The 25,261-nt window shown below is 30.4% G+C and overlaps 1 protein-coding gene across 1 annotated transcript in view; it reads left to right on the forward strand.

The window, feature by feature from the left end:
* Nucleotides 1-25,261, forward strand: part of LOC118073218 (TWiK family of potassium channels protein 7-like) — a 152,831-nt gene that overhangs the window by 98,787 nt on the left and 28,783 nt on the right. The window contains exons 6-8 of the mRNA XM_035093593.1: nt 14,911-15,310; nt 15,583-16,661; nt 17,702-17,984. Coding sequence (XP_034949484.1) covers nt 16,323-16,661; nt 17,702-17,984 — 622 coding nt within the window. The 5' untranslated portion in view covers nt 14,911-15,310; nt 15,583-16,322. The remainder of the gene's footprint in view (nt 1-14,910; nt 15,311-15,582; nt 16,662-17,701; nt 17,985-25,261) is intronic.

Here is a 25,261-nt window from a genome sequence, read left to right on the forward strand (position 1 = left end):
TACAAATTATGATAAGAATTTACCTTTCAAATAGTTTTCTTATTATACAGGGTGCTTTTCAAAGAACTTTTGAACTCGTTCAAAACTGCATTTCAAGTGGAAATAAATTCAAAAGAAAATAAAACTTGAATGGAAATTTTTTTGTTAATTCTACGATAAACAATAAATAAATTTCAATAGAGGAAAAAAATCAGTTTAGCATTTTTATGAAGGAAGAATAATAGAAGAATATCCATAGTGGTATCTGTTTGGAATTTAAAATATTAATATGATAAAGAAGTGAGATATTGCAGGCAAATTAAATTGAATTTCAATTTTAAATTTGATCTAAAGAAACGATGTAGTAAGATATAACACTAGAATGCGTAGATAAAAGCATTTGAGGTGCAATTTTGAAGCTCGACGCGTACACGTCGACCATAGGCAACATAAGAGAGAAAATTGAATTAATCGAGCAATCCCAACAAATTGTAAGCCTTCACCTTCTCTTTCTCTCTCTCGCCCAGTTGAGAAGTCTGGTAGCTTAATTGGCTTTATAGGAACACGAGAGAAAGCTCTCTTCTACCTTGCCTTTGTAAAATAAACATAATTTGAATAAATGAAAGTTCTCAGGCATTCAGTTTTGTTTCAACTCTTCCTACTATATTTTCTTCATTTTTTTTTTATTTGATACCAACCAACAAAACTTTGCCAGAATGCGAATGTCTGCGTGATACCCTTAACGAACCCGTTACCTAAGTGGCAACTTAATGCTCGTCGAAATTAAAGTTTTGCATTTCGTCGGGCGAGAAATAAAGCCCAAAGGAATTTTATCCTTATTTCAACTTTCATTTGACTCTTTTCATCTCACTACTAGCATTGGTTGTGAAAAGTTTCAGTACAGCTGTAAAAAGGGCATCTGTACGTTTGCAAATGACGAGGGCAATGAGCATAAAAAAGAAAAGTGGTAGTAGAGTGTAGAAAAAAATAAAATCGCTGTGAAGTAATAGACGTTCAACCTATTTAGTATGTCGATTTACACCTTTATTTCATCAACGACCATGTAAGATAGCTCTTGAATATAACTTTTAGAAGATTATTAACATTATTCATGATTACATTGAAAAATATGTTAATCATTCATCTTGAAAAATGATAATTTTTGTTCAAAACAGTTATCTACATTCCAGGGCTGTCTTGTAGAGAAAAATAATGGACCTTTAATCAACTAAAGCTTATTTTGAAGCTTGGGATATCTACTTTAAACTTAACAAGTTCATTAAACTCAAAAAAAAGTTTTTTCTTTAGACTTTCACTTCAAACATTTTAGTATATAGCTATTAAAAATTGAAGAATCATCAGTTCTCTTTCTTTCCAATTTTTTGCAGACTAGTGAGGAAGAATAAGATTTTTCGAACATAAGATGTTGAAGTGGAAATTATAAACTTTAAAATGAGCTATAGTTGATGAAGATTCAATTATTCTTCACCAAGATATTAAATCTTAAAAGTCCATCAACATCTAAGAATGCTATAAAAATTAGTAAAGGCTATATTTATTTATAATTGTGGGAAGATAGGATAATACTCTACATGATTACAAATAAATATTCTGAATAAGTAAACTTTTCTGTTACCAATACTAACAAAACTTGTTACATCAAACTTTTAATGAGATTTACTCTGAACTACAGAGTCACACGTTATGAAATCGTGAAAAATCAATAGTGAATGAGAAAAAAAAATAATGAAATCCACCTATAACATGTCACATTAGGTGTAGTCGTCAAATTAACTTAATATAAATGTCAGTATAATGACGCAAAAAGGTAGTATAAGAGAGCGAAAAAGAAGTAGACTTGGGGGTGTAGCAAAATTAGTCGACAAATCGCTTGGGACGTTGACAGTCATGACAGTATATTTGTAGCGACACGATAAGTCCATGAGAAATACGAGGGACAGAGCACCGAGTGGATTTGGGATTCCATCTCTGGTTTTTTTTCTCTAGAGAAATGTTACAGAACTTTAGTAGAAATGCGAGAATTTTGCTTTGCACTTTCTTACTATTTTCTCTGCAGATACTTTGTCTATGAACAGTCGTATTTTTGGGTAGCGGACAAAACTAAGCAGAAATTGTGCGAGGGAAGTTCATTCTGCTATTCGTGAAAGTTGAACGCGCAATAAGAAAGGATATTCCTTGCTTCGTATAAAAGTAGGTGGAGGAATAGTAAGAGACAGCTAAAGCTCTTTAGAGGCGGACAAACATTAACATGAAAGTAGAGAAGTGAGTAGTGAACTCCATTTACAACATTGGACACAGGCAATAGACCAAGTCAAGAGGAAAACGTCTTAAAAAAATGAGACCAGAGAAACCGAATGAAACGAAAATGAAAGGTTGCAGATTTTTTTAGACGCCAACAGAAATAAGCTGAAGCATGCAAGAGAAGTTGGAGAATTATTGAAACAAAGCAGACTGTTAGAAGAGAAAATTAAAAGCAATGAGAATTTAAAAATGAAAGAAGGGTTAAGTAAAAGTCCTATTAAGAAGACTATTAAGACAAGTTCGAAAAATTTATTAAAATATTTTCATTCTAATATCAAATAGTATTAAAAAATATCAACCTCATTGTCATAGTTTATTATTTCTTTAACCTCAATTTTTTAATGCTGGACAAAGTATCAATTCAAACTTTTATCGACTTTTTCCTCATCTCTTCTGCTTCTCTGCAAAATATTAAATGCTATACTGGTGAATTTTGTGTTCTTTTTTGCTCGAATATATTACAAGTATAACTCTTGGTATTACCTTTATGTTATACACCCTCAAACAAACTAGTTAAGACTCAAGTTTTTTTCTCTTGTCTCCTTAACAAGAAAAAAAATGAAAAATTTCTGCAATCAACCGCATGATGAGTTTGAAAGTTATTTTTCTTTTTTTTCCTATATAGAATATAAAAACTCTAGAGTAGGAAGGTATAATATTATTGTGTATACAATCCACACACATACAAATTGCAAAGTCTGGTAACTTTTGGTCGTTACGTATTTTTTATTGTTATTTCCTTTGCTCTCCACATTATTCACCTCAATTAAATGAACATTGAGCGGCTAATGTCTTTGATAAATTTCAGTAATGACATCATTTCCACCCTTAGTGAAACTCTGGAATCTTGTGTTCTATTAAGGAATCTAGAGTTGTGGGCACATACGATTATCTCTTTTCTCTTTCTCAACATTCGAACCCTCTGCTCGCGGGTTTCTAGCCATACGAAGGAGTTTGGGGAACAAAGCATAAATCACAAAGCGCCGAACATTCGTTACAAGGTATGCAGACCATGAAATACAGAATGTTCGTATTCCATTCGTTATATATACCTATGTATGTATACATATACACCAAGAGAGAGACTATTCAGGGTCTCACTCTCCTTACTCTTATCCCTGAGTCTGATTCCCTTGTCTACAACTACTAATATTAACGTATTCTACTGAATGTTATATGTTACGCTCAGCCAAGCAAATTCTGTCGATTGGATTTAGAGCCAGTTCTGAAAGCTTTAGTGGTTAACTCAAAATATACTATTTTCTTTCTTTTGTCTTACAACACACTCTGCTACCAAATAAATCTTTACTTTTATTTTTCATCTCTTGTTATTTTATTAGATACTGCAACATATCGAGGTGTAATTGTTTGCTTCTCATCCACTTGGAAAATAATTCCATTAGATAATTGGAAAAGTCTCTTCCACTAACGGAGAAAGACGGTATTAGGCTCTGGAGAGATCAATAGTCGAAATTGTGTAAAAGAGATCTGGAGGGGAAAAAAAGAGTAGTTGAAGACTGTACAGAGATCACAAAGCCACATCGTAACTGTGAAAATAAAAAAGTGAATACAAAAAGAAGGAAAAACCATATCCAGGCATTTTTCTCTTCTATTACATCGTCGATATTGGTGATTATTACCAACCCTAGACGATTATTGCCAACGGAATGGCCAATTTACCAAGCGCGTCCGAATAGAATGAATAGAACAGAAGAAGTGCTCGTGCATATGTCGTTATATCTTGATTGTTCTTTTGATTTGATACATTCTTTCTTATTATTGTAATTACTGTAATAGCTGTCTATCTGATTTGTTCATTTTTCTATTAAAAACCCTCTAACAACTTGTTTTTCATTGCTCAAAATAAACGAAGCTATTTTAATTCTTCATTATTCTTTATTATTCTTTTTTATACTCCAATGAGCATCAGTTTTTGATAGATAAATTTTTTTTTCTGTCCATTACAGTATTTGAACTTCAATTAAGTTGATATTGATCATAGTTCACTAGTGAAGCAGTTAATTAATTAAATGGGAATTTCATCGAAATGAATCTTAATAAAGTTTATTGGTAATAGAAATGGATACCAATCATCCAATATTTAATTTTCATTTGTTCTCGGTTATGTGTAGATAGGATCTCTACCTCAGAATGTCGATGATATTCTGGAGTCATAGAAAGGGTGTTATTTCGAATAGTGTGGTTGCATGTTTGTGGCTCAAATGTCGAAGATAGAATTTGCAAGAGGTATTGAGAGGTAGTGAGAATGGTGAATGGTATATAGATGGCTTGTCTATATAGATAGGATGGAGATCAAGAAACTTGTGGTCGGAATTTCAATTTATATGGCATAGAGTAATTATTACTCAGTAATATATAATTACATTCAGTATTAAACGTCTGGTTTGTGGCCAATAATGAAAATTAAATTTGACTTTGTCTGCTCCTTAGACTAATTACACTGTCCTCAGTGAAGTAGTAGTTCAGACCACTATGATTGGCTTCCATATGACCCTTTGAGCACTGCTACAACTTACCACAACTATGTAACTGCTGGTCGAATATATTTACTATCAAATTACAGAATAATCAATACATCTATAATAGGGATTTTCCTGTATCTTTCACCAAAGATACTCCATTGTGTGACCCAATTCTCGAAGTATTGGCACTTATTTAATATTCTCTATCTTGCATAAAAGTATCAAAAAAAAACAATTACATATTTTAAAAAATAATATTTTTATTACATATTTTTTATAAAAGAATTTTTTGTGAATTTTTATTGAAAGGAAAAAAAATGCTATAAGTTGCAATATTCATTTTATTCATATTAGAATTTCTTTTTTGCTACAACACTCGTTACTTTTAGAACAATTGCTGAAGCATTGAAAAATTTGCTATTTTTCCAATTGTGAGTAGTTGAGTGCAAAAAGGTCCAAGTTGCTGGAATTTTTCAATAGAAATCCTTTAAAGCTTTTTTTTATTTTACACTATATACATACGAGATGTACTAGAGAGAATCAGGTAAACCTATAGAACTATTCAATAACCTTATCTGAACGGTTTTGCTCGCTCTAAGACTCGATTCTCATACTTATGCAGACTCAACTACATATGAATCCAATATTCACGCAGGCAGTTTTGGTTGGGATATTATTCCTATTGAATTCCTGTTACCACACTACTTAGATGTATTTGTCGTCGTAGAAACTTCTCTTCTCTTATTGAAATGAAAATTGAAAATGAACATAAACTTTAACTTATTATTTCTGGGTTTTTATCAACTTATTATATGAATAGTTTGTTGAAATAATTTGCAAATAAAAGAAGTTTTTCCTACTATTGATATCTTTGTTTGTCCCTTACTATTGAATCATGTCATGCACATACCCGTGAAAAGCTGCCTGGAACTTTTCAATTGTCACTACCATCGCTTCAATTTTACATTCAACCACGAATTGCCATTGAATGCATGGGCGTTACTTGTGGCACTCGAATAGATCCACAAAATCGATGGTGTATTGTTTCCATATATGGAAAAATTGCGACAGATTTTTCAAAATTTTCTTTTTCAACTTCGGACTCGTTAATTCGCTTCAGTCTTTTATTTTCATGTGGAATCATCATTGTTTCAGCCTTTCTTCACTGACTGATAATAACTATAGTCAGCCAGCCAAATTCAAAAATGAAAGAACTTCACCATAGGCAACGTTAGCTAGAATACACTCGAATAAATATTTAGCAAAAGTTATTTTTCAAAAAACTGTGGAATACAGATGGATAAATATACACAGAGAATTTTTCATTAGAAAAGCTCTCGATAATATTTTGTGAAGTATTGTAATAATGGCGGAGTATTTTCCAGAAAAATTTTTGGAATTTTTCAAAAAATTTAACAACTTTATTCATTTATCAATAGCATGTGAATTTATACTTGAATATGGATTTGATATAAAGAAATTCTTTTAACTATTTTGGAAAAAAAATTATCAAAGATATTATAAATTTTTCAAAAATTTCATTAATAAAAATATGAAAAATCAAAAAAGTTTTATTCTCAAATTATTGTTCAACCATACAATAAATAAAAATGATCTATGAACAAAAGAGCTAACAATTGACGTTAATTTTAGAATTTAAGTTAAATTCTTCCTTATTCCTCTCTCCAACGTTATCCTTTCTATAGTATTACTTTTTTTTTTGTATTTTTTCTTCCATTCCAGCTGGCTTCTTTCTGTGCGCTTCCCTTCCAATCATATTACTAAGCTTTACAAGAAAATATTTCACGGGTTTTCATTTTATCTTTATCTCTTTTGATACTATTTTTTACCTTGTTCTTTCAAACATTTCCTCCTTCTCGTGCTTTGTTTAACCTTTCGACTCATTTAAACCGTTCGCCTCCAGGTTTTTTTTTTGGTTACCGTTAATCCTATATTGTTGCTCACGGACTGATCTTTCACTAACGAATCGCTTTTGTTGAATTTGCTATCAATAGCAACCAGAATCGCCATGAGAAAAAGTCACTCATCATATGTACCTGAAACGAAAATTTCTCCTTCGAGCTTTTTGTCTGGAAATCAAAATTTAATTAGAGTTAACGTAAAGCTCAACCCAATACTTTTCTATCAACCTACTCAAATTATTTCTCTCACTCTTAAAAAAAAGTTTATCGTAATAGTCACTTTTTATTTCAACCCATCAAATGTAAGCTAATATTTTTTTGCTTCAATATATATAATATTTTTAAATAATTCATGGTTATAGGACCAATAGTTTGGAGATCATTGCCAAAATTCTTTAAATTGTAGCTGAAACGTGACTTAAAGATAAAAATAGTCTTAGAAATAGTTCAGAACCTGTGGTGATTTGACATCATATTCAGCTTATTCGATGTTTAGAACTTAACAACATGAGTGTGAAACAGAATTTCCTCGGAGTCACGACAATTTTATTTAGTCGAATAATGTTGTACGTTATCAAGGGAATCAGTGGCTGTCGAGTGCGATTCGATGTTGCACAGCTATCGAAGGTGGGTCATTTCTCGTTTCCACTCCCTACTGCTCTTTTATCCACACTCTTCAATACTCTTTTATTCGTTCTCTTTTCCTCCTATTTCTCTACCACCCATTCTATTAATCGGTGGCTTTGACAGCCGAGCAATGGTACTCGATAGCCATAGTTACCGTGATGCAGGAAATTGGTAGGACTTGAAATTTTCCAACGCAACTCTTCAATTAAACAATGTGAGTACCAATGCTAGCAAATGGACAATAGAATTATTTAATTCCTGAATGGAATAAAAAATAGTCCGAATAACCTCCAGCTTTATTAACTTTCTATAGTTTGAATATTCCAAATTTTCAACAAGATTTTCCTATTAGCTCACAGATTTCAGATTTTATTTTAATTCGAAAAAGAAATTACGACAGAATAGTTTTATAGATTCTATAAAATCTATCGTATCATTTTTTTTAGCTTTCAGCTATTTTTTTCAACAATCGAAAGGAATAGTACTCTTCGAAAAATTACAAAACCTTCATTAAGAGTCTTATAATTAAATTTTCTATAGAATAAGCTTCTTTCAAGTAAATTAGATAGATTATTTCAACTTAAAAACCGTTGTTAAATCATTCCATCATTAAAAAAAATTAATTTCATTTAATTAACATTCATCAGTATTATTAAAAATTTTTCTTCACTTATTTTTCAATAAAATATTGTTAGAGATTAATAAAATATTTTATTAAATCAGATAAATGGAATCAATTACTTATTTTTAAATATATTATTTCATAATGAAATCAATTAATTTTATTTCATAGTTATTAAATATTTAATTGTGCTGTTGAAATATTTGATTTAATTGTTTTCCCATAAATAGTATCCAAAAATGTATTTTTAAATATATTAAAGTCACTTTTTACTCCATTAGCTAAAAATCACTGATGAACTTTAAACTAAAAAATGACAATCAATCAAAAAAAGAAATCTTTGAAGGATTTCACATTATGAGAGTTGTATCCTTCAGAAGTTTGTCTATAACTTAAACCCACCAGCAGCTTAACATCTAAGTTTCAGAAAGTGTCTAACGATTTCAGATTTAAGCAAGTGTTAACGTGCTTGTGCACTTGGGAATTTAGTCTGTTTACTTCTAAGTAAGGAAGGTAATTTGACGCAGTAAAAGAGATTTATACTGAGAAATATCTGGGTTTGTATATACACATATCTATCTGTAGAATTTCAACAAATAAAAGCAGTCACGAGGATAAAGTTGAGAACTAAATTCAAGATAGGTAAATTTATTCTATATTTATTTATTTACATTTCTTTGATCTCTTCATCCAGCAGTACGAATTTGCTTACAGTTTAGAGCTTAATTGGAAGGTAATAAAACAATTGACCGTTTGCTTTGAAAGAGCTGATGCAAGTTTAAATACATCAACTATTTTCTAACGAGCATGGATTTTGATACTTGTATATGTTGATGACAATGTGTAGACCTTGATTCAAGTGGATTGATGTAATTATTTATCATAAACAAATAGTATATAAATAATAAACAAAATCTGTGATTGTTGTGCACTAGATGCTAAGCTGTGCTAATGTAGTTTCCTGATAAATGACACACAGGCACCAGTGCTTATATACTCAAACGCTAACGTCGTTCGTGAATCGTACGATCGTGTAAATCCAAGCACTAGAAATTTGCAAGTAAATAGCAATTAATCAATGTCTGTATAAATTGCTTGTGCTATTAATTTGTAATTTTCTATTGCGCAACGGTTTGTATTCATCTGTAGATATGGTATTTCATAGGTTGATGATTGTTGGCAAATAATATTATATATCCGAGCTGTAGGTAATATTGAATCTATTGAATCAATGAGAATTGGTGACAATGAGAGTAAGAGAAAAAAATAGTTGAATGAAGAATTGATTAAAAGGAGTTTGATGAAATTTAGCAAACTTATTTTTATGATTGAATAAATATTTCTGTGTTTTGTGGTTAAAATTAATAAATTTTTATGAGAAAAATAAATCCAGAGGAAATATAAATGGAAGGAACAATGTGGAATGTCAGCATAATTTAATTTTTCTGTCCCACAAATTTGCTTTGATTAAAGTTTTCGTGAAATATCTACTCTGGAGGTAACTTCACCAAGAGGGTATTCAAATTGATTCGCTGTCAGAGCTACAAGTATAAAGTAAAGATGAAAATCTTTTTGAATAAAATTACTTTTCCATGTCATAAATTCTTTTTATTTTTCAAGTTGATTTCTTGAGTATTGATTTCTGATGAAAGCTAACATTCTCAATCTTAAATTCAGTTAAACAGTGAAGTGCAGACCCTTGAAAGATTTTGTTGGATTTATTGATAAATATAAACGTATATTAAAATTCAACTTTTGTGGAGGATGTGAAGAGAAAATAAAATTTCAAATAAAAATTTTCTGGAAACTCGAAAGCTCAGAAAGAAAGTAAAATAAAATTACGCAGGAAAAAAAATAAAAAGAAAATCTGAGTGGTATTGAAGAAGTATCTCATGACGAGAACTTTATCGTCATTTGTACGACTGTCTTGCGAACGTATTGAAGCATGAGGTGCTATCGTACCAGTATAGTGTCATGCTTTTTTATTTCTATTTCCTTTACTTGGTGTAGCTGAGTGTACGAGTGAAAAAGTAAAGAGAAAAATTTAAAAGTACGCAGGATGGTATGAAGAGAAAGAGGGAAAACACCAAATGTAGAATAAAAGTTTCGGGCAGTCGAACTGATTCTTCCAAGTGCCGCTTCGACTCTGCTTTTCAGTACAAAGTTAACAGAAAAGCGGTAGTAAAGTTTCAAGGTATTTCGAAATTTTTTTGATACGCAAGGTGTTGAGAAAAAGAATAAAAGAAAAATGTGGCAAAAAAATCAATTTTATTCCACCACGAATTTTTGGGGCTTAAACTTTTTCATTTTATATTGGATTACCAGTGGAAAACGTTTATTCTGCACTGAACAACTTTTTTAACAAAACAAAAAACACATTCCAAGCCTCTTCACTCACTAAATTAACTACTTTTCACCTCAATAAATTAATTTAAATACATTTAACAATTATTTTCACTGAAAGCTCCTCGTTTAAAATAGTGAGTATGCTACTGTTTTAATTTAAGGGAATGACAAAAATGGCTAAAAATCTGTCACGTCTTTGACAAGTCAGCAAAAATGCTAAAATGTTCTTACTGGGAGCTCTAGTATCGTTCCGACAATCTAATATAGAATTAAATTTACGAGGAAAAATTTAATTTCACGCTAAGAACATTTAACCGTTGAATCTATTATCATTGTAAAAATTTTTCACATTCTATCAAATACTCTCCTCTATTTTCCTTTCCCCTTTTCTATATTTCATTCTCTTTGATGGCTCCACATCATAATTTTATCATTAAAGAATCTTCATCAACGTTATTAATAATCTCTATCATTATTGATCATTCGTAATGCTTAATATCTTAATTGAATTAACTTTCGAATGAACCTACCATTTACAGTATTATTTAATAAATAATATCGACATGCTCATTAAGCAGTATTGTTTTGATCGTAAAGCATCATGTAAATGCTATCTAATGCAAACCTCGTAACATGAATGCAAGTTTAACTATTGTGTTGGGCTTTTACGACGACGATGCTTCGGTATTTAACATAAACACGCGTATTTTGGAATTTGGAATATTACATTGACGGCATTCTCTGTTGGAATATCTAAATTCATGCTCTTCAAATAATGTCATTCACATTTCAACAGTTATTCGATGCAGCGTGGAATACTGTAATTGATATTTGTTTTTATTTTTCCATTCCAGAGAAGAAGAACAATATTTGATTTATATTAAATCAAATGTAAAAAAATCACATCCTTACTCGAAAAAAAATGTTATAAAGTTATGCAAATAAATATTTATGAATAAATATTTGATACCCAGGCAAATTGTTTGATATTGCCTTTTTTCTAATTAATCAAGAGAAATATAAAAATGAAATAAAAATGTTTCTACTGGTAATAATACATAATTTTATAATTAAAATGTAGTGAAATGTTTTCATCATGTTTTATTCAATCGATAGACAAGGATTATGCTATTGAGAATTATTTTTGCTCATCATAAAGCTTTAGATTAAAAAGTAAATTTTTTTTATAAAAATGGGCTGGCATAATTAATTGTAAGGAAATATTTGACAAAGAATTTTTGCTGATAAAATAATTCTTTTTCAAAGCAGTGCTCTGGTGTTTATTTAGTTTGCAATTCATGCCATTAATAAATAGAGAAATGTTTTTTTAAAGTTCTGATATTTTTAAAAAATAAAATACAAAATATGTTTCATCATACGAAAAGAGTCTGAAAATCGTTGAATGCTTTGAGTTTACATAAAAGTGAATATTTTTAGAAATAAATTTTTACAAATTAAATATGAAAATAAAGGTACGATTCTATTTTAAGTCGAAGAACATATAAATTTAATTCATGTAAAAATTTTTTTAATATTTTTATTTCCGTCTAAATGAAAATAGTTGTGAAATATTTCCCTTGTGTAGAAACATTTTACTCTTTGTGAAGTATGCGATTGTATTGCAACGATATTGTTGATACCATCCGGGAAATAATCGATCGCCGCATCTTTCGCGCACGCGAAATTTGCGGGTATCATCCGGAAATAAGTTTTTCAGTTCACCGAACTTCGTCTTTTTGAAAATCCAAAAGATCTAACAAATAAACTTACAAGAAGGGGATTTGAAGCAGCTTGTGCAAGTACAGGATTCTAACATGTCATATATAATACTAGTAAACCGAAATACACGTACATTGACGAACAAGGAGGATGAGTGAACGAGGAACCAAACGTAGCCATAGAATTTTACTTTTCTGTACTTAAATCTCTGATCATGGATAATACCGCGGGTACATGAATATAAAAATGAAAAAAAAAACACGAATCAGAAAAGAAGAGACTCAAAGTTTACTCAACAGCTGTGGAAAATGTATCGTCGTTATATTTGTACGAGTGCTTCCTTGCGAACTCCTTTTCATACTCTCTGGCCTCAATTTTTTCGATCTCACTTCCTCTTTCATCTAAGCATTATTCACTTCAAAACTATAATGTCGCATTTCATGAATCTCTCTAAAACATACTAGAATAATAGAAAAAAAATTTTAATAATCATAATTCTTTAAAATGGACTATAATTATCCAATTAATCTCATTTTGACAACTTTTTTCACATTTTTATAAAGACATTATTAAATAAATGGTATTGTAATTCAAATCAGAAGAACTCTCAGGATAAAAGTAGAGCCAATTACATTATTAATAGAATAGTTGGAAGATTTTTAATAAAAAGTCAACCAGTGCTTCAGCTTTTAAAAATTTTTTTTATTCCCTTGACTTCTTTTCATCTTCAATGTATTCTTAATATGATGTTTTTAGATAGTAAACTGCAAAAGTTTCTTGAATACACTCAGTAAATATTTATTCCCTTCATTCAATATTCCATCTTGTTTCAGCTTCTTTCACACTTTAAAAATATTTGTTAAAAGAATAATTTATAAAATATTGACAAATTAACTTGATAAACCTTATTTTTCCTATCTTGAAAATTCAATTTCATTTATATTCCAAACTCATATCCTACTTTATATACCGAAAGAGTAAAATATAACTGAGTTTCTCAACAGAAATTTATGTTTACATGTCACTTTTGAGTCCGTTCTCATTCAAACTTTATGCCCAACAGGAATAAGGACGAGATGTCGCGTATTGTCGTCTGTATATAGAAAGCAGACAAGTAAATATCTCAGTGAAACGGTAAACGGAATTGAATAAACATTTTGCAACGACTAACGCTTGACAATGGTGCGAATTTAAAAGTCGCTGAGCCCGGATGTGGTTCACAAACGTCAAAACCGTCGACCGGAAAAATTGCTTTTTATTCTTCTCCTTCTTTTTCTTCGTCTGAAGAAGACACGATTCCAAGCTTTCTTAGATATTTTCTATCTGTATGGAGCACCGTCTTTCAAGGTATCTGCTCGTAACAGCTTTAATTTGAGGTGACACTATTTATATTTATTTAGGAAAATATCTATTAGACGATTTTTTGCTCTGAAAATCCTAATGCCTTCAAGTAACAGGTGTTATCAAGTTCCAATAATCGATTTAATAAATAAAAAAAAACATTAATGAAACATTATTATAATTAAATTATATTATATATTTATTGTTATTGAATAATGGAAATTATTCAATAAAAATAAATATGATCATGTATGGGTCTGATTAAGTTTTCCTATGGTAAACCATAGTGTCACTACGCTATTACTACTTCATGACTACCTTACTCATAACATAAATAATTACTCCAAGGTCCTGGTCTCAGTAGATTGTCTCTTCTGGACCTGAATCTACTTCCTTGTGAATTCCATATCAGGTGGGAAGTGTCAAAAATCGAATTGGCCATCTCCTAGACTCCATAATAGCCGGATTTACCTTGTTACCTGTATTAATTAAACTTTAACAAGAGTGCCGATTACAATAAAAATATCTGATGAATTAGTAAATTCTCAATGAAGGAAATGACTTGTCTATAAAATCTGAGCAATATCCTTTAGGTGATAGTGTTTGTGAACTACCATTTCGAACCATCAAGAGTTGGAGAAGGTGAAGGGTCGACGTGTTGAAGATACCTCAAGTAATTCCAACCGGAAAACGAAAAGACTATTACATCAAGATCACGTCTGACCCGAGAAACTGCTGCTGAGGATCTTTTAGATGTGCTATCAAAAAGAAAATTAAAATTAACTAGATTCTTATCATAATTTATTCTTAATATTTTTTATGAAATTATATAGAAAATAAAATGCAATAGAAGTTTTATGAAATTTTTTTCAAAAATCTAATAAAAAGAAATTCCAACTTCTCAGTTTAACATATATGTACTAGAAAGATATGACACTTTCTTTGAGATGTCGATTTAAATATTTCTCGAACGATTTCATCTTCAGAGCCTTGCCGAAAGCCTCGAGCAATGCCGTGATTTCTGTGATGTCCATGGGAAGACAAGAAAAAAGTCTTCCACCACAGTAATGCTTCACTTTCTTATACTGACTGTTTTACATTCCTTTCTTTCCTCGACAAGTCCTAGCTTCATCTCTTCATGCATTTATGGATGCAGGACTGTGAACATCACTTGGTATAAGAACTTTCTAAGCTTTGTTTGTTCACCGGAAATCATGTGTTTGTGTCGAGTTTGTTTCCTCTACAATCTCTTTACTATCTACTACAGTATAGAACTACTATAAGCTTGATTTCGGCTGAATAAAATCAAAGGTTAGGCAATTGACTGAAGAATTTTTCACATTGATGATCCTAGCTAATTTTTAACTTCTTTTTCATCGAATTATAACTCTGTAAAGCATTCATAAAATATTACAAAAATATTTCTAATAGTATTTTACAAATATTTCTTTAACAATGATAAATTATAATTAATTGTATAAAAAAAAATTCAATTGAAGACAATCTATTATCATCAGTTTGTAATTGAATTGTATTTTTCTTTTTTCAGATTGAATCAACAAAAGACTGACTGCCTAGAGAAAAGAAGCGATGGATAAAAAGAAAAAAAACAATTTCTCTGAGTTGACTTAAAAAGGAGAATCTGAATGAACCAACAAAAAAAAAACAAAAGACAATTGCACATAAAACTTTCATCGTTTTTACTTAACTAGCATCAAAACGAACTCCTATAAAATAAAATAGTTTTTTTTTAGATACACGGAATTCGTAGCAGCTTTCTCTACAGTATGAACCCAAACTCGATGAGTGTCTCCCCTAAGAATAGTCGGGGAGACTGGAAAAAATATTCATAACGCGATTGCAGTAGCTGCGGACGTGCTAGGAAAGAATAAAAAAGATTTGAGTGTCCAAGGCTTTCCAACTAGATTGTTCTGGTCGTTGAAAAACAAGTGAGTAATTAAAAATATAAATGAGAAAGATAAAAGAACTTACATAAAAAAAATTTGTTAATTCTATATTTTTTATGCTGGAAATAAATTCTTTTAAAATTTTCATCAAGTTCTAACTTCATTCGTTGCATAGAGAAAGATTAAAATAATTGAAAAAATATCCATTAGATCCCTGAACATTTTTAATTATCATTAAATAAAATTTTAAATCTGTTAATGATCATCTAATTATAAGTGACATTAATGCAAGTGTATTTTTTGTAATGTTTTAGCGAAATTGAAGAGTGGATTCATTACAACATGCAAATGATATGGAAGGCAGTCATGATAATGTTAATAATTGGCATAATAGTGAGATGAGAAATCTCTCACGATAATTTTCGGAAACGATATAATCGTAACGATTATCGTTGCGCGCAAACCGCGAAACGTCATCAGTCTCCGTCCAACGGTATAAACGATTCGCGCGTAAAGCAGAATGAATTATTCACCGTGGATCGGCACAACGGGGCGTCGGTGGATGTCCGTCCGGTGACAAAGTATCACGATTTACGTTTAATCGCGATTTGCAAGTTGCCCCTCCACAAAGTGTACGCGACGTCCATCTCATGTGGTACGTAACCGTGTGTCAAGTGCATCATTTTTAATTAACTTATTACACTTAAACAGTCGTCATATAACTAGATACATGAATTCTCTTCTCAAACTACCTCACTGTAGACTTCACCATCAAATTACTCTTAAAATCCAACTAATTCTGGGAACATTTAATGTGTAAATATAGTGAAAAATTTGAGATTAATTAATAATAAACATTCCCTAAATAAATAAATCTCAGTGAATAAATAAATGAATTCCTGCTGTACAATAAATGCAAGGAATTATAATTTGTGATGTTCGTGGGCGTTCAGATCGATACTGGATGTTAAAAACTAAGGAGAAACAGGACGAGAGATCTTTAAGATCGTAGGAGAAGATAGAAGAATAGTTAAGAGGACGAAGAAGAAGAAGGATGGATAAGGACCGTCACTACAGGACTTATGACGGCTTTAAGGCTGCAAACAACGGTAATACATCGTCTTTGAAGCGTTTACGAGAGTCTTCTAAGCCTCAATCTACGCAAATCGGTTGTCTTTGCTTCGGAGGAGTACCCGATTTTGCCAGCCGCCACTCTTTCCTCAAAGGTTTCATCATAAACCTTTGTATATGTGCGGCTCTCGTTACATACACTATCGTTGGCAGTTTCATTTTCCTTAATATTGAAGGTGATGTTGATGGAGGTCTTCATCAAAAGAGTCTTCCAACTATCTCGAAAGAAAATCGGCACAACACCACTGATTGGATAAATAAGGTTGTGTATCAGTTTTAAATATCTTCTCAACTTTTTATTATAATTATGATTAAATTTTTTTTTGTTTTGGTTTTTTTTTTTCATGGAAGTCAATTTGTGTTGATATGAAATTATTTGACTATGTTAATGAGATATTTGTTAGTTTAGAAAAATAGTATACATTTAATTACTGGCTGGTCCCACGGTAGCTTGTAGCACTTAATTGATGATAGATATTACGGTCGAACTGGCAATTATTTGCTAGATAGATAAATTGATGTCATTAAAATACCAGGCTGGGACGTGGTGCCACAAAATCTCGTTGGATCGCTATATGAGTATTAAAGTACTTCGCTCCATCCTACTTCTGATATTGCTTTGGTACCAATATGGATATTACGTTATAATAAATACCCTCTCAATATCTGCATCATAAATTTTAATTCGATCTCCAAAATTATACAGAGAGTATTAAATTTATTTATTTAATCAAGTATGTTTGATGAGTGTAAAAGCAAAAAGTTGGATGTTATTAGCACAAAAAAAATCTATTAGATGTTTGTAAAATTTGTAGACTCCTCCTTTTATTCTTTGAAGAAAATAAACAATCCAAAGTAGATACTAAATCGAAATTTATTAGCTCTCGGGCCGTTTGCCACACGAATCCTTATCGCAAATCGTGATAACCCTCCCGCCCGTCGTCGTCTCTCCTTACAATTCTAAAGTTTCTGCAAGAAGAAGCTTTAAGCGAATTGGTCCGCTTGAATCCTGGCAATTATTTTTAGTTATCAAGTAAACTAACTATTATTATGTTCATTCCTCATTCCTGATCTTTATAAACATTTCAAATCTTAATGAGACATTATTGAATTGAGATAAAAGAGATATTGATGCTGGATACACTCGATGTGCTTCCGATGTTTTATTTTGTCTACGAAACTTTTTACAAATTAAATGTAACTTAATATTGCTCTAAAAAAGCATTTAATGAAATAGTTAATTAATCTATTTTAATGAAAGATTGTTTTCAATAGTATTATTAATTATTTTAATGTTCATAGGTGCTGAAAAATACACGACTGGAAACTGTGCAACGTCTTTGGCAAATCACTGACAAATTTAACGTGCTATATCCAGACAATTGGACACGCATGACTGAGCAAGAAATATCACGTTTTCAAGAAAACTTAGTGAAGACGTTAACCGAGGGTATGCAAGCGAATCATCCTACCAATACACACAAATCGTCCAACAATGATGATCCAACTGAGCGTAAACTCTACGAGTACGAGTGGAATTTTGCGAAGGCCTTTCTATATTCGCTTACAGTGGTTACGACCGTTGGTGAGTAATTGACCAAGACTTACCTCTTGTTGTCTTTGACATCACTTAAAAAGAAAAAAATCCATGGAGAGAAAAGATTTTAATTAAATCAGGTGCATCGGATGAATGAAGTGAGTTGACTCACGAATCTAACTCTCTAATGTTAAGCTGACAAGTAACACGAATCACTGAACAAATTCGATGAAATTTCTATGGTTCATTGCCCCTTTTATTGCTTTATTTTAAAGTTCTTCATTTTTTTCTTTATTTGATATTTTTGTCTCTTGTTTTTTTTTTTAATCTCATTTACCTGTTATAACTACATTGAGCACCGTCATAATTAGGAATAAACGGCTTGGAAAAAATGTTCACTGCTGGTAAAACTCTACAACCAATGAGTACTAAAGTTGAAATAACTGTTGAAATTTTTACGTCATTTAAACTTTTTTATTTTGATTTTCATATCGAGAAGTAATTCAAGCGAAATGCTTTACAAATTTACCTGACAAATAAAAGTAAACATTTTCATTAATCTCCTCTATTTTATCAACAAAGAACTGAATACTGAAATTTAATACATTAATATCCTCATATTATAACTAATTTTATCTGCAATAATATAATCATTTCATTTAACACTGAAATTTGTAACTAAAAAACATTTAATTTGATATTGAATTTCCAAGTCTGACAATAGCTCATGCTTTTCCCTCAAAAATGATATTCATTATATGATCCCTATTTAAATGATTTTATGAGAATCATGAGTTATTACATTCGCAATTTATAACAATTATAAACAATATAAATGGATAATTCTGTTAAATATTTTATTATTAATTTCAAAGTTTACATAAAATACAAGTAATGACAGCTATAATTACTCGTATTATTACTGACAACAAATAAATTAGGTACAAAATGGAAATATTTGTTTATGATTAGTAGCTCGCAAGAGACTAAAGCTGCTATGATGTTGGATAGATAATTACTAGAGACAAATAGTGTACGATTTAACTTCCAGTCTAATTTCTAACGTAACCATAGTGTCCAGACACTTCTATTTGAACCAACAGTGCTATTTAACAAGTTAAATACACTCAAACTATGTACAGTCTTAACGTCTTCACCACCTTTTATGCACATCCTTTTCTACATGTCTTCATGTCTATCTTTGTTTCATCCTATTTTCGCTTGTTCAAATTAACTGTTACTACAACGATCGTTTACTTAGAGTATTTAACGGTTGCCATGTAAAATCTTGAATATATTATTTCATTATTGACCAAGATTTTGGTATCATGAATTACTCTTGAGATTGATAAAATACTAATTAAAATAGTAAGATAATTTTAGTCCTTTTATTCTAAACCATTAAAATCAATTGAAAATTCACTGAATGGATGTAGTAATGATTACAAATTCTTTATATTTTCAGTAGACTATTTGATTTCCACATTAATTGAAAACTTGTTCAATGGTGAAAAAATCTAGTATAGCTAAACTCGAAATAGAATAAAAGGAGTTTGATAGCGGAAATATGACAACTAATAGGTAGCAGTGTTAGATGAAGAAAGACAGAAAGCAAATTAATCCATTTTGCTGTGGTTTCCATCATCCGACTTTGCCCATTATCGGCATCTCCCTCTCATCTTTCTACACCACAGGAAGCCACTCAACTTTTTTCACGATCCACACCAACGTGTTTTCTCCTTCTCCCATCAACCATCTGATTTTTTTCAGGATCCCTCTTCCTTTCGCTGCGACAGTTAATTACGAAAAGCATTGCGGTAGTTTTTATCGGGTCCAAGCATAAAAATATTGCTGGGGATACTTTAACTCATTCGTATTTTAAACGGCTTATCGTCTACTGAGGAAGTTTCTATACCGAACGACGGAGTAAACGAGAATGATATGACAGCTGTTTTTTAGCGTCCGGTTAGAATAAAAAATACAAAAGATTGGATATGTGGAAAAGACGAAAAGGGAATTATTGTAGAATGTGAGCATTACGTACTAGATAGATTTATGTTTGTTAGTCCTATTAGTTGGAACAAAGATAGAATTTCATAAAAATTATGTTGCGTTTCAGTTATCTGATTTTTAACATCAAACATTGTGAAATAAAACTACTTGTAAAGCTCTAAAATTAATAGTCGACATGAACTTTAAATTTATTACGCTGTTACAATCTTTTTCTTTATGAGATTGTTATTTTTCCTATGATATTTCATCATTTTTCTTTGCGGAATAAAAACAGTCATTATAAATGGAGATTTTATCTGAAAAAATAAGCTTTAAAGCTTGACTAAAAGATTTGAAGCCATTTCGATGCAGGAAATAATTTGTTTAAAAATTTTCTAGATAAAACTAAATAAATAGAATTTTTGACATATAAGCAAAGTTTTTTTTCATTGAGATCTTATAAATTGTAATCCTAGATTTCCGTAAAAAGCGCGTAAATATTAGCAAAACGAAACGAGAACATTCTTAAATTCTTTAGCATTCCTTTGACGTGAAAATTTCTTTAGAAATTTTTTTCATTCTTGGCATTTTGTTCTGTTTGCTTTAAATTCTCCTCTCGTCTTGCATTCCCACAATATGGATATTTTGAAAACTGTGGTAGAACAAAAATAAAAATGAAAAATCACACGCCAATTGAGTAATGTTTTGATTTATTTAATGTCTGTTTAACATCGAAATATAAACAGTAATAGAAATAGATGTTAAAATAAACTCATTGCACTTGAGAAAATGAACTCACTCATGAAAATTTGGATATTTGCCCTGTAATCAATTACGTAAATTGTTAAACTCGCCCAACTAAATTTCAAACTTTACAACAGACTAAAACATTACTATTTTGATTGAAAAATAATACAAATTGTTTTAATTATTAGAAAACCCTTTTTAAATCCATTTAAATTAATTCGATTATTATTTAAACCAATAGCTGGATTTTTCTTTTTTTTTAATGAACACTTTGTTTATTACTTCAACAAAAATATCAAATACATAAATAATTGAAAAAAACCGTGTGTCTGCTTGGTTATTGACTTACTCTACTTGAAATAGTTTGTGAAGTATCCAATGTTCAAATATTATTCAATTTTTTCGATGATGAATAGCACTGACTTGCAAACTTTTAAAGAATGTGTAAATAGAGATAGATTTTACAAATTTCAGGAATTTAAATTTGAGATAAACATTAGCTTTCGTTCTATCACGTACCGATTTGTTGTTTCAACATGTTAGAAAAGCAAGTTTGAAACATTTTCCAGATATTTTTCCGAGAATTATAAATAGTTATGAGATACAATAAAAACTTTTATTCATTCTTTTGGCAATGAAAAAAATTAAGTTAAAAAAATTAATAGCTACGGGATGATTAAGAATCAAATAATCATATTTCATTAAAGGGAATAAAGATGAAAAGGATAATAAATAAATGTCAAATTATCATCATAGTCATTAAGTACTATCCTTTTACAGAACTTAAAAAGTTAATTCAATCGGATTTTGTTGATCTAAAGAAGCTTTGTGAGTATTTTAACTTGGAGCTAAAGAATGATCACCCAGAAGAGTTCATTAATCACAGTGACTACTTTCACGTCATCATAATCTTCAAATCCTATAGTGGTAGTACACTGTAGCTATCACATTTGTTGGTTGCTTATGTGGAGCATATCATGTTCTAGTGGATGGACTTTTCTGTTCTGCCGACCATCAAGAGCGAGTGAGAGTGAATCCAGCACATTAGTGAGAAGCACAGGACAGTAAGAAAGAAAGAAAAAAAGTTTTTCATTCATTCACTCATTTCTTTTTTTGTTCCTCATTTCCTTTCGTGTTAAAAAAAAGTAGAACATTGGCTGACTAGCATTACAAGCACAGGGGTTTGGTTTTGTGTACTTAGTAGAAAAAAGTAGAAGCATAATAAGCCAGAAGAGTGAGTGACCTGCTGTAGAAAAAGTTAGCATCTGAATCCTAAGTGTATGCGGGGTGGTTTGTAAATTTTAATTAAGGCTTGAGGTAAAGATGTCAAGACTTATGTACTTGCTAATGGATTGTCAAACACGAATGACTCCTAATCGAAATTTGTCACTGGTTTTTTTTTCGTGTAATCTTGTTTCCTAATACATCTATACACAAAATACAACGCCTTAAATACAAAACAAGAGATCGATACCAGTGTCTTCTACAGCTGATCTCCAATTACGTGCTCTCGTATCGGTAAAATTTGATTTAGTTTTTTTTTCTATCGTATCTGCAGGCAATTTAGCTCTTCTACCCTAGAAATTCGATGAAATTGAATTACGAGTTCAAGGAAAGTTGAAGTGACATCAAGAGTTGAGTCTTAAAATCACAAAAGTAAAATCTACAAGAAATCGTTGATCATCAGGACATTTTTATTTTTATTCGTACATCCTTTATGGAAACACCAGGGATCAAAATGAGTTGTTCGTCGAAACGTGAATTGAAGATGAGAAATTCCATAATAATAGATAGAAAATTGTATGAAAAATAAATTTGGAAAATTTTATTGTTAAATTTCCAATATTATACAAGAAAGTAATTTTTTAAAATCATCTAAAAGCTACTTTAAGGCTTTTTATCAATCATATTACGATAAATATTCGAATAAATCTTTTCAAAGAAGACTTTAATCATTTTAAAAATAAAAAATATAATTATAGTGAATAATTTATTTTCAGTATTTAATGCTCTTAACTGTTAGAGCATAGAGTTGGAGCAAGAATTTGCTGTCGCACGTCAAAGAGGGATATAAAAGAAAGGAAATAATATTAGGAAACCCTTCATAAAAAAAAATCTTGAAACATCTTCAATGTTCATAAAATGAAAAAAGTGACGTTTCACCTTCGACTGCAATCTTTCCGGATTGGAATCACTGTCTTCTTATTCTTCTTGCTCTCATTGGGTTCGAAGCAGCAGCATGAACCTCTTTCGAGTTCTCTTCCGTTCGAAAATGAAGGAAGGCGAAACGAAGTCACTCACTATTTTTTTGATCGTAAGACAGTAATTTCCTTTTTATTTTACTCTTTTTATCTCTCACATTTCTTACCTACAATTTTATCGAATTCAATGAGCTTCATTATTATCTTTTATTTTTGTAACCTTTTCATTAGCTCCAAAGCTGCAGTTTTTTACACTGTTTTTTCCGTCACTAATCAATGGATTAATTATTTTTTAAATTAATTTTTTCCTTCGATTTTTCTCTATTTCACTCCGAGATTGAACTTTGTCATGAGTACATCCTTTCCTTCATTATTCAGACTATAATAAAAAAATATCATTAATGATAAAAAAATAATAAGCTTTTTAAAAATAATCTCGAATAATATTCTTTTGTAAAAGAAAAGAATAATTAAACTAAAAGAGTATCTTTTTTATATTTAGTACATTATATTGAAATGAATATTATGTAAATGTACTTCAGGTCTTCTTATATTCGTGATATTATCATTGATAGTAGACAACAGAATAGGTGAACTCAATCTCTCTCAAAAGAATTTCATGAAATCGAAGAATCTGGTGAAATCCCAGTGGAAATAACAAGATACCTGTCTGTAGAGTTTTTTGTTATATCTTTTGAATATTCGATTTTCAACATCGTATCTTGACATATCGATAGACATTGGCAATCATATAAATAACACGTGAAGAATATATATCAAATTTGAAAATGATTGACGAGATTGATCATTATAAAATACATTTAGATGTATCCAGATTTATTTTCAATACAACACATAAACATTCTCCAACTCTTCCTTTCAACTGGTTTCAGTTATATCAAGTTATTACTAGCTTTTACATTAATGAATAAGTTCACTTTTGACTTGTTGAATATTCTGTTAATGGAATAATTCTATTGATGGTCAATTTCTTTCAACTGAAACATATATTTCCACTTAGGAGTCTTTTGATTTAATGAAATAATAAAAGTCTTTCTATTTGAAGTAAATGATGAAAATAAAAACCAGTTGTTCACGTCTTTAAATTAAATGTAATATATCAAACAACAAGCCATAAATTCTTGAAAAATGCTTTCTTAATGTGAAGATATAACAACAGTGGAAACCTACATCAACCTGGGTCCTAAAGTGGAAATAAACTTGCTCTTTTCGCGAACAGTTGCCTTCTATGACCTTAAACTGACTCTCACTTCGTAAATGCAATTCTCTTGAGTGATTCTCACAGAAATATAAGGGAACCGCAGGTGGTACCATTTACAAAAGTTGTAAACTCTAGACTTTTTTCTAAAGTTATCAAAATTTTTATTATTGCTTTATCTTTCTAAAAAATTATATTACTTTTATGGCTTTATTAAAATACCTCTAAGTGGTTACACAAGTTCATTTGGAGTATTTCTTTCATCTGGTCTAGTTTTATTGAATTAATAATTAAAAGAATAAGGTAATAGTATTGTTATTGAATTGATTTTTGTATGAAATTTCTTATCATTAAAATTAAAGATATGTCGCTGATAAATTATTAACTATTTTCATGTTATTGAACTTGGCCTATTTCCAAAAGTAGGTCATTCAGCCATCAGCTGATTACTCATCTTCTTTATGCAGAAACTTCTGTATAATTTAGTGAAAACTGTTTAAAAATAAATTCATTTTATTTTCTAGTATATCAGAAAAAACATTACCAAGTTATGACTTTAAAACGATATAAAAAAAAGTACTTGTTTCGACTTGGGAAAGCCAGATATAAAAATGAACGACAATAAAAAGATTTTTTATTGTTCCATATTCATCTGAGTTTGATGGTCTTATCACGAAACTCGTGAGAAACATTCGTGCTCATGGGACGTAATACTATTTGTATTATATTTTGTTTGATAACACTAGTAAGTTTTTTTTAGATAAAAAATAATTGAAAGAAAAATAATAATAATAGCAATAAATAAAAAATCGATATTAAAACATAACAATTTACTATCTAAGAAAATAAAGATAAAATTCTCGGTACGTATTTTTTGATGAAAATAATTCGGTTATTTATTCATCTCTTTAATGAAGTTCTTGCAGAAATGAGCTGATAGGATTGTGCAAAAATTCAATATGAAATAATCCAGTAAGTGATAAAGGAGTAGAAGAGAATCTATCTATCAACAAACTCATCTTCATCCTAAAACTTTAACTCGCCTTAGTCCAATATCCAGAGGAAATCGGGTCGATTTAGGTCTCTTCCTTCACCCGATATCAGGCAAATGGGAAAACAGGTGATCAGAGATAAGACTCTTCCCAGGGATGATCAAGCATTCATGC

The sequence above is a fragment of the Chelonus insularis genome, unplaced genomic scaffold (genome assembly GCF_013357705.1).
Source record: "Chelonus insularis isolate UGA/USDA-ARS -01 unplaced genomic scaffold, ASM1335770v1 contig_131_pilon, whole genome shotgun sequence".
In the NCBI taxonomy this organism is placed as follows: domain Eukaryota; kingdom Metazoa; phylum Arthropoda; class Insecta; order Hymenoptera; family Braconidae; genus Chelonus; species Chelonus insularis.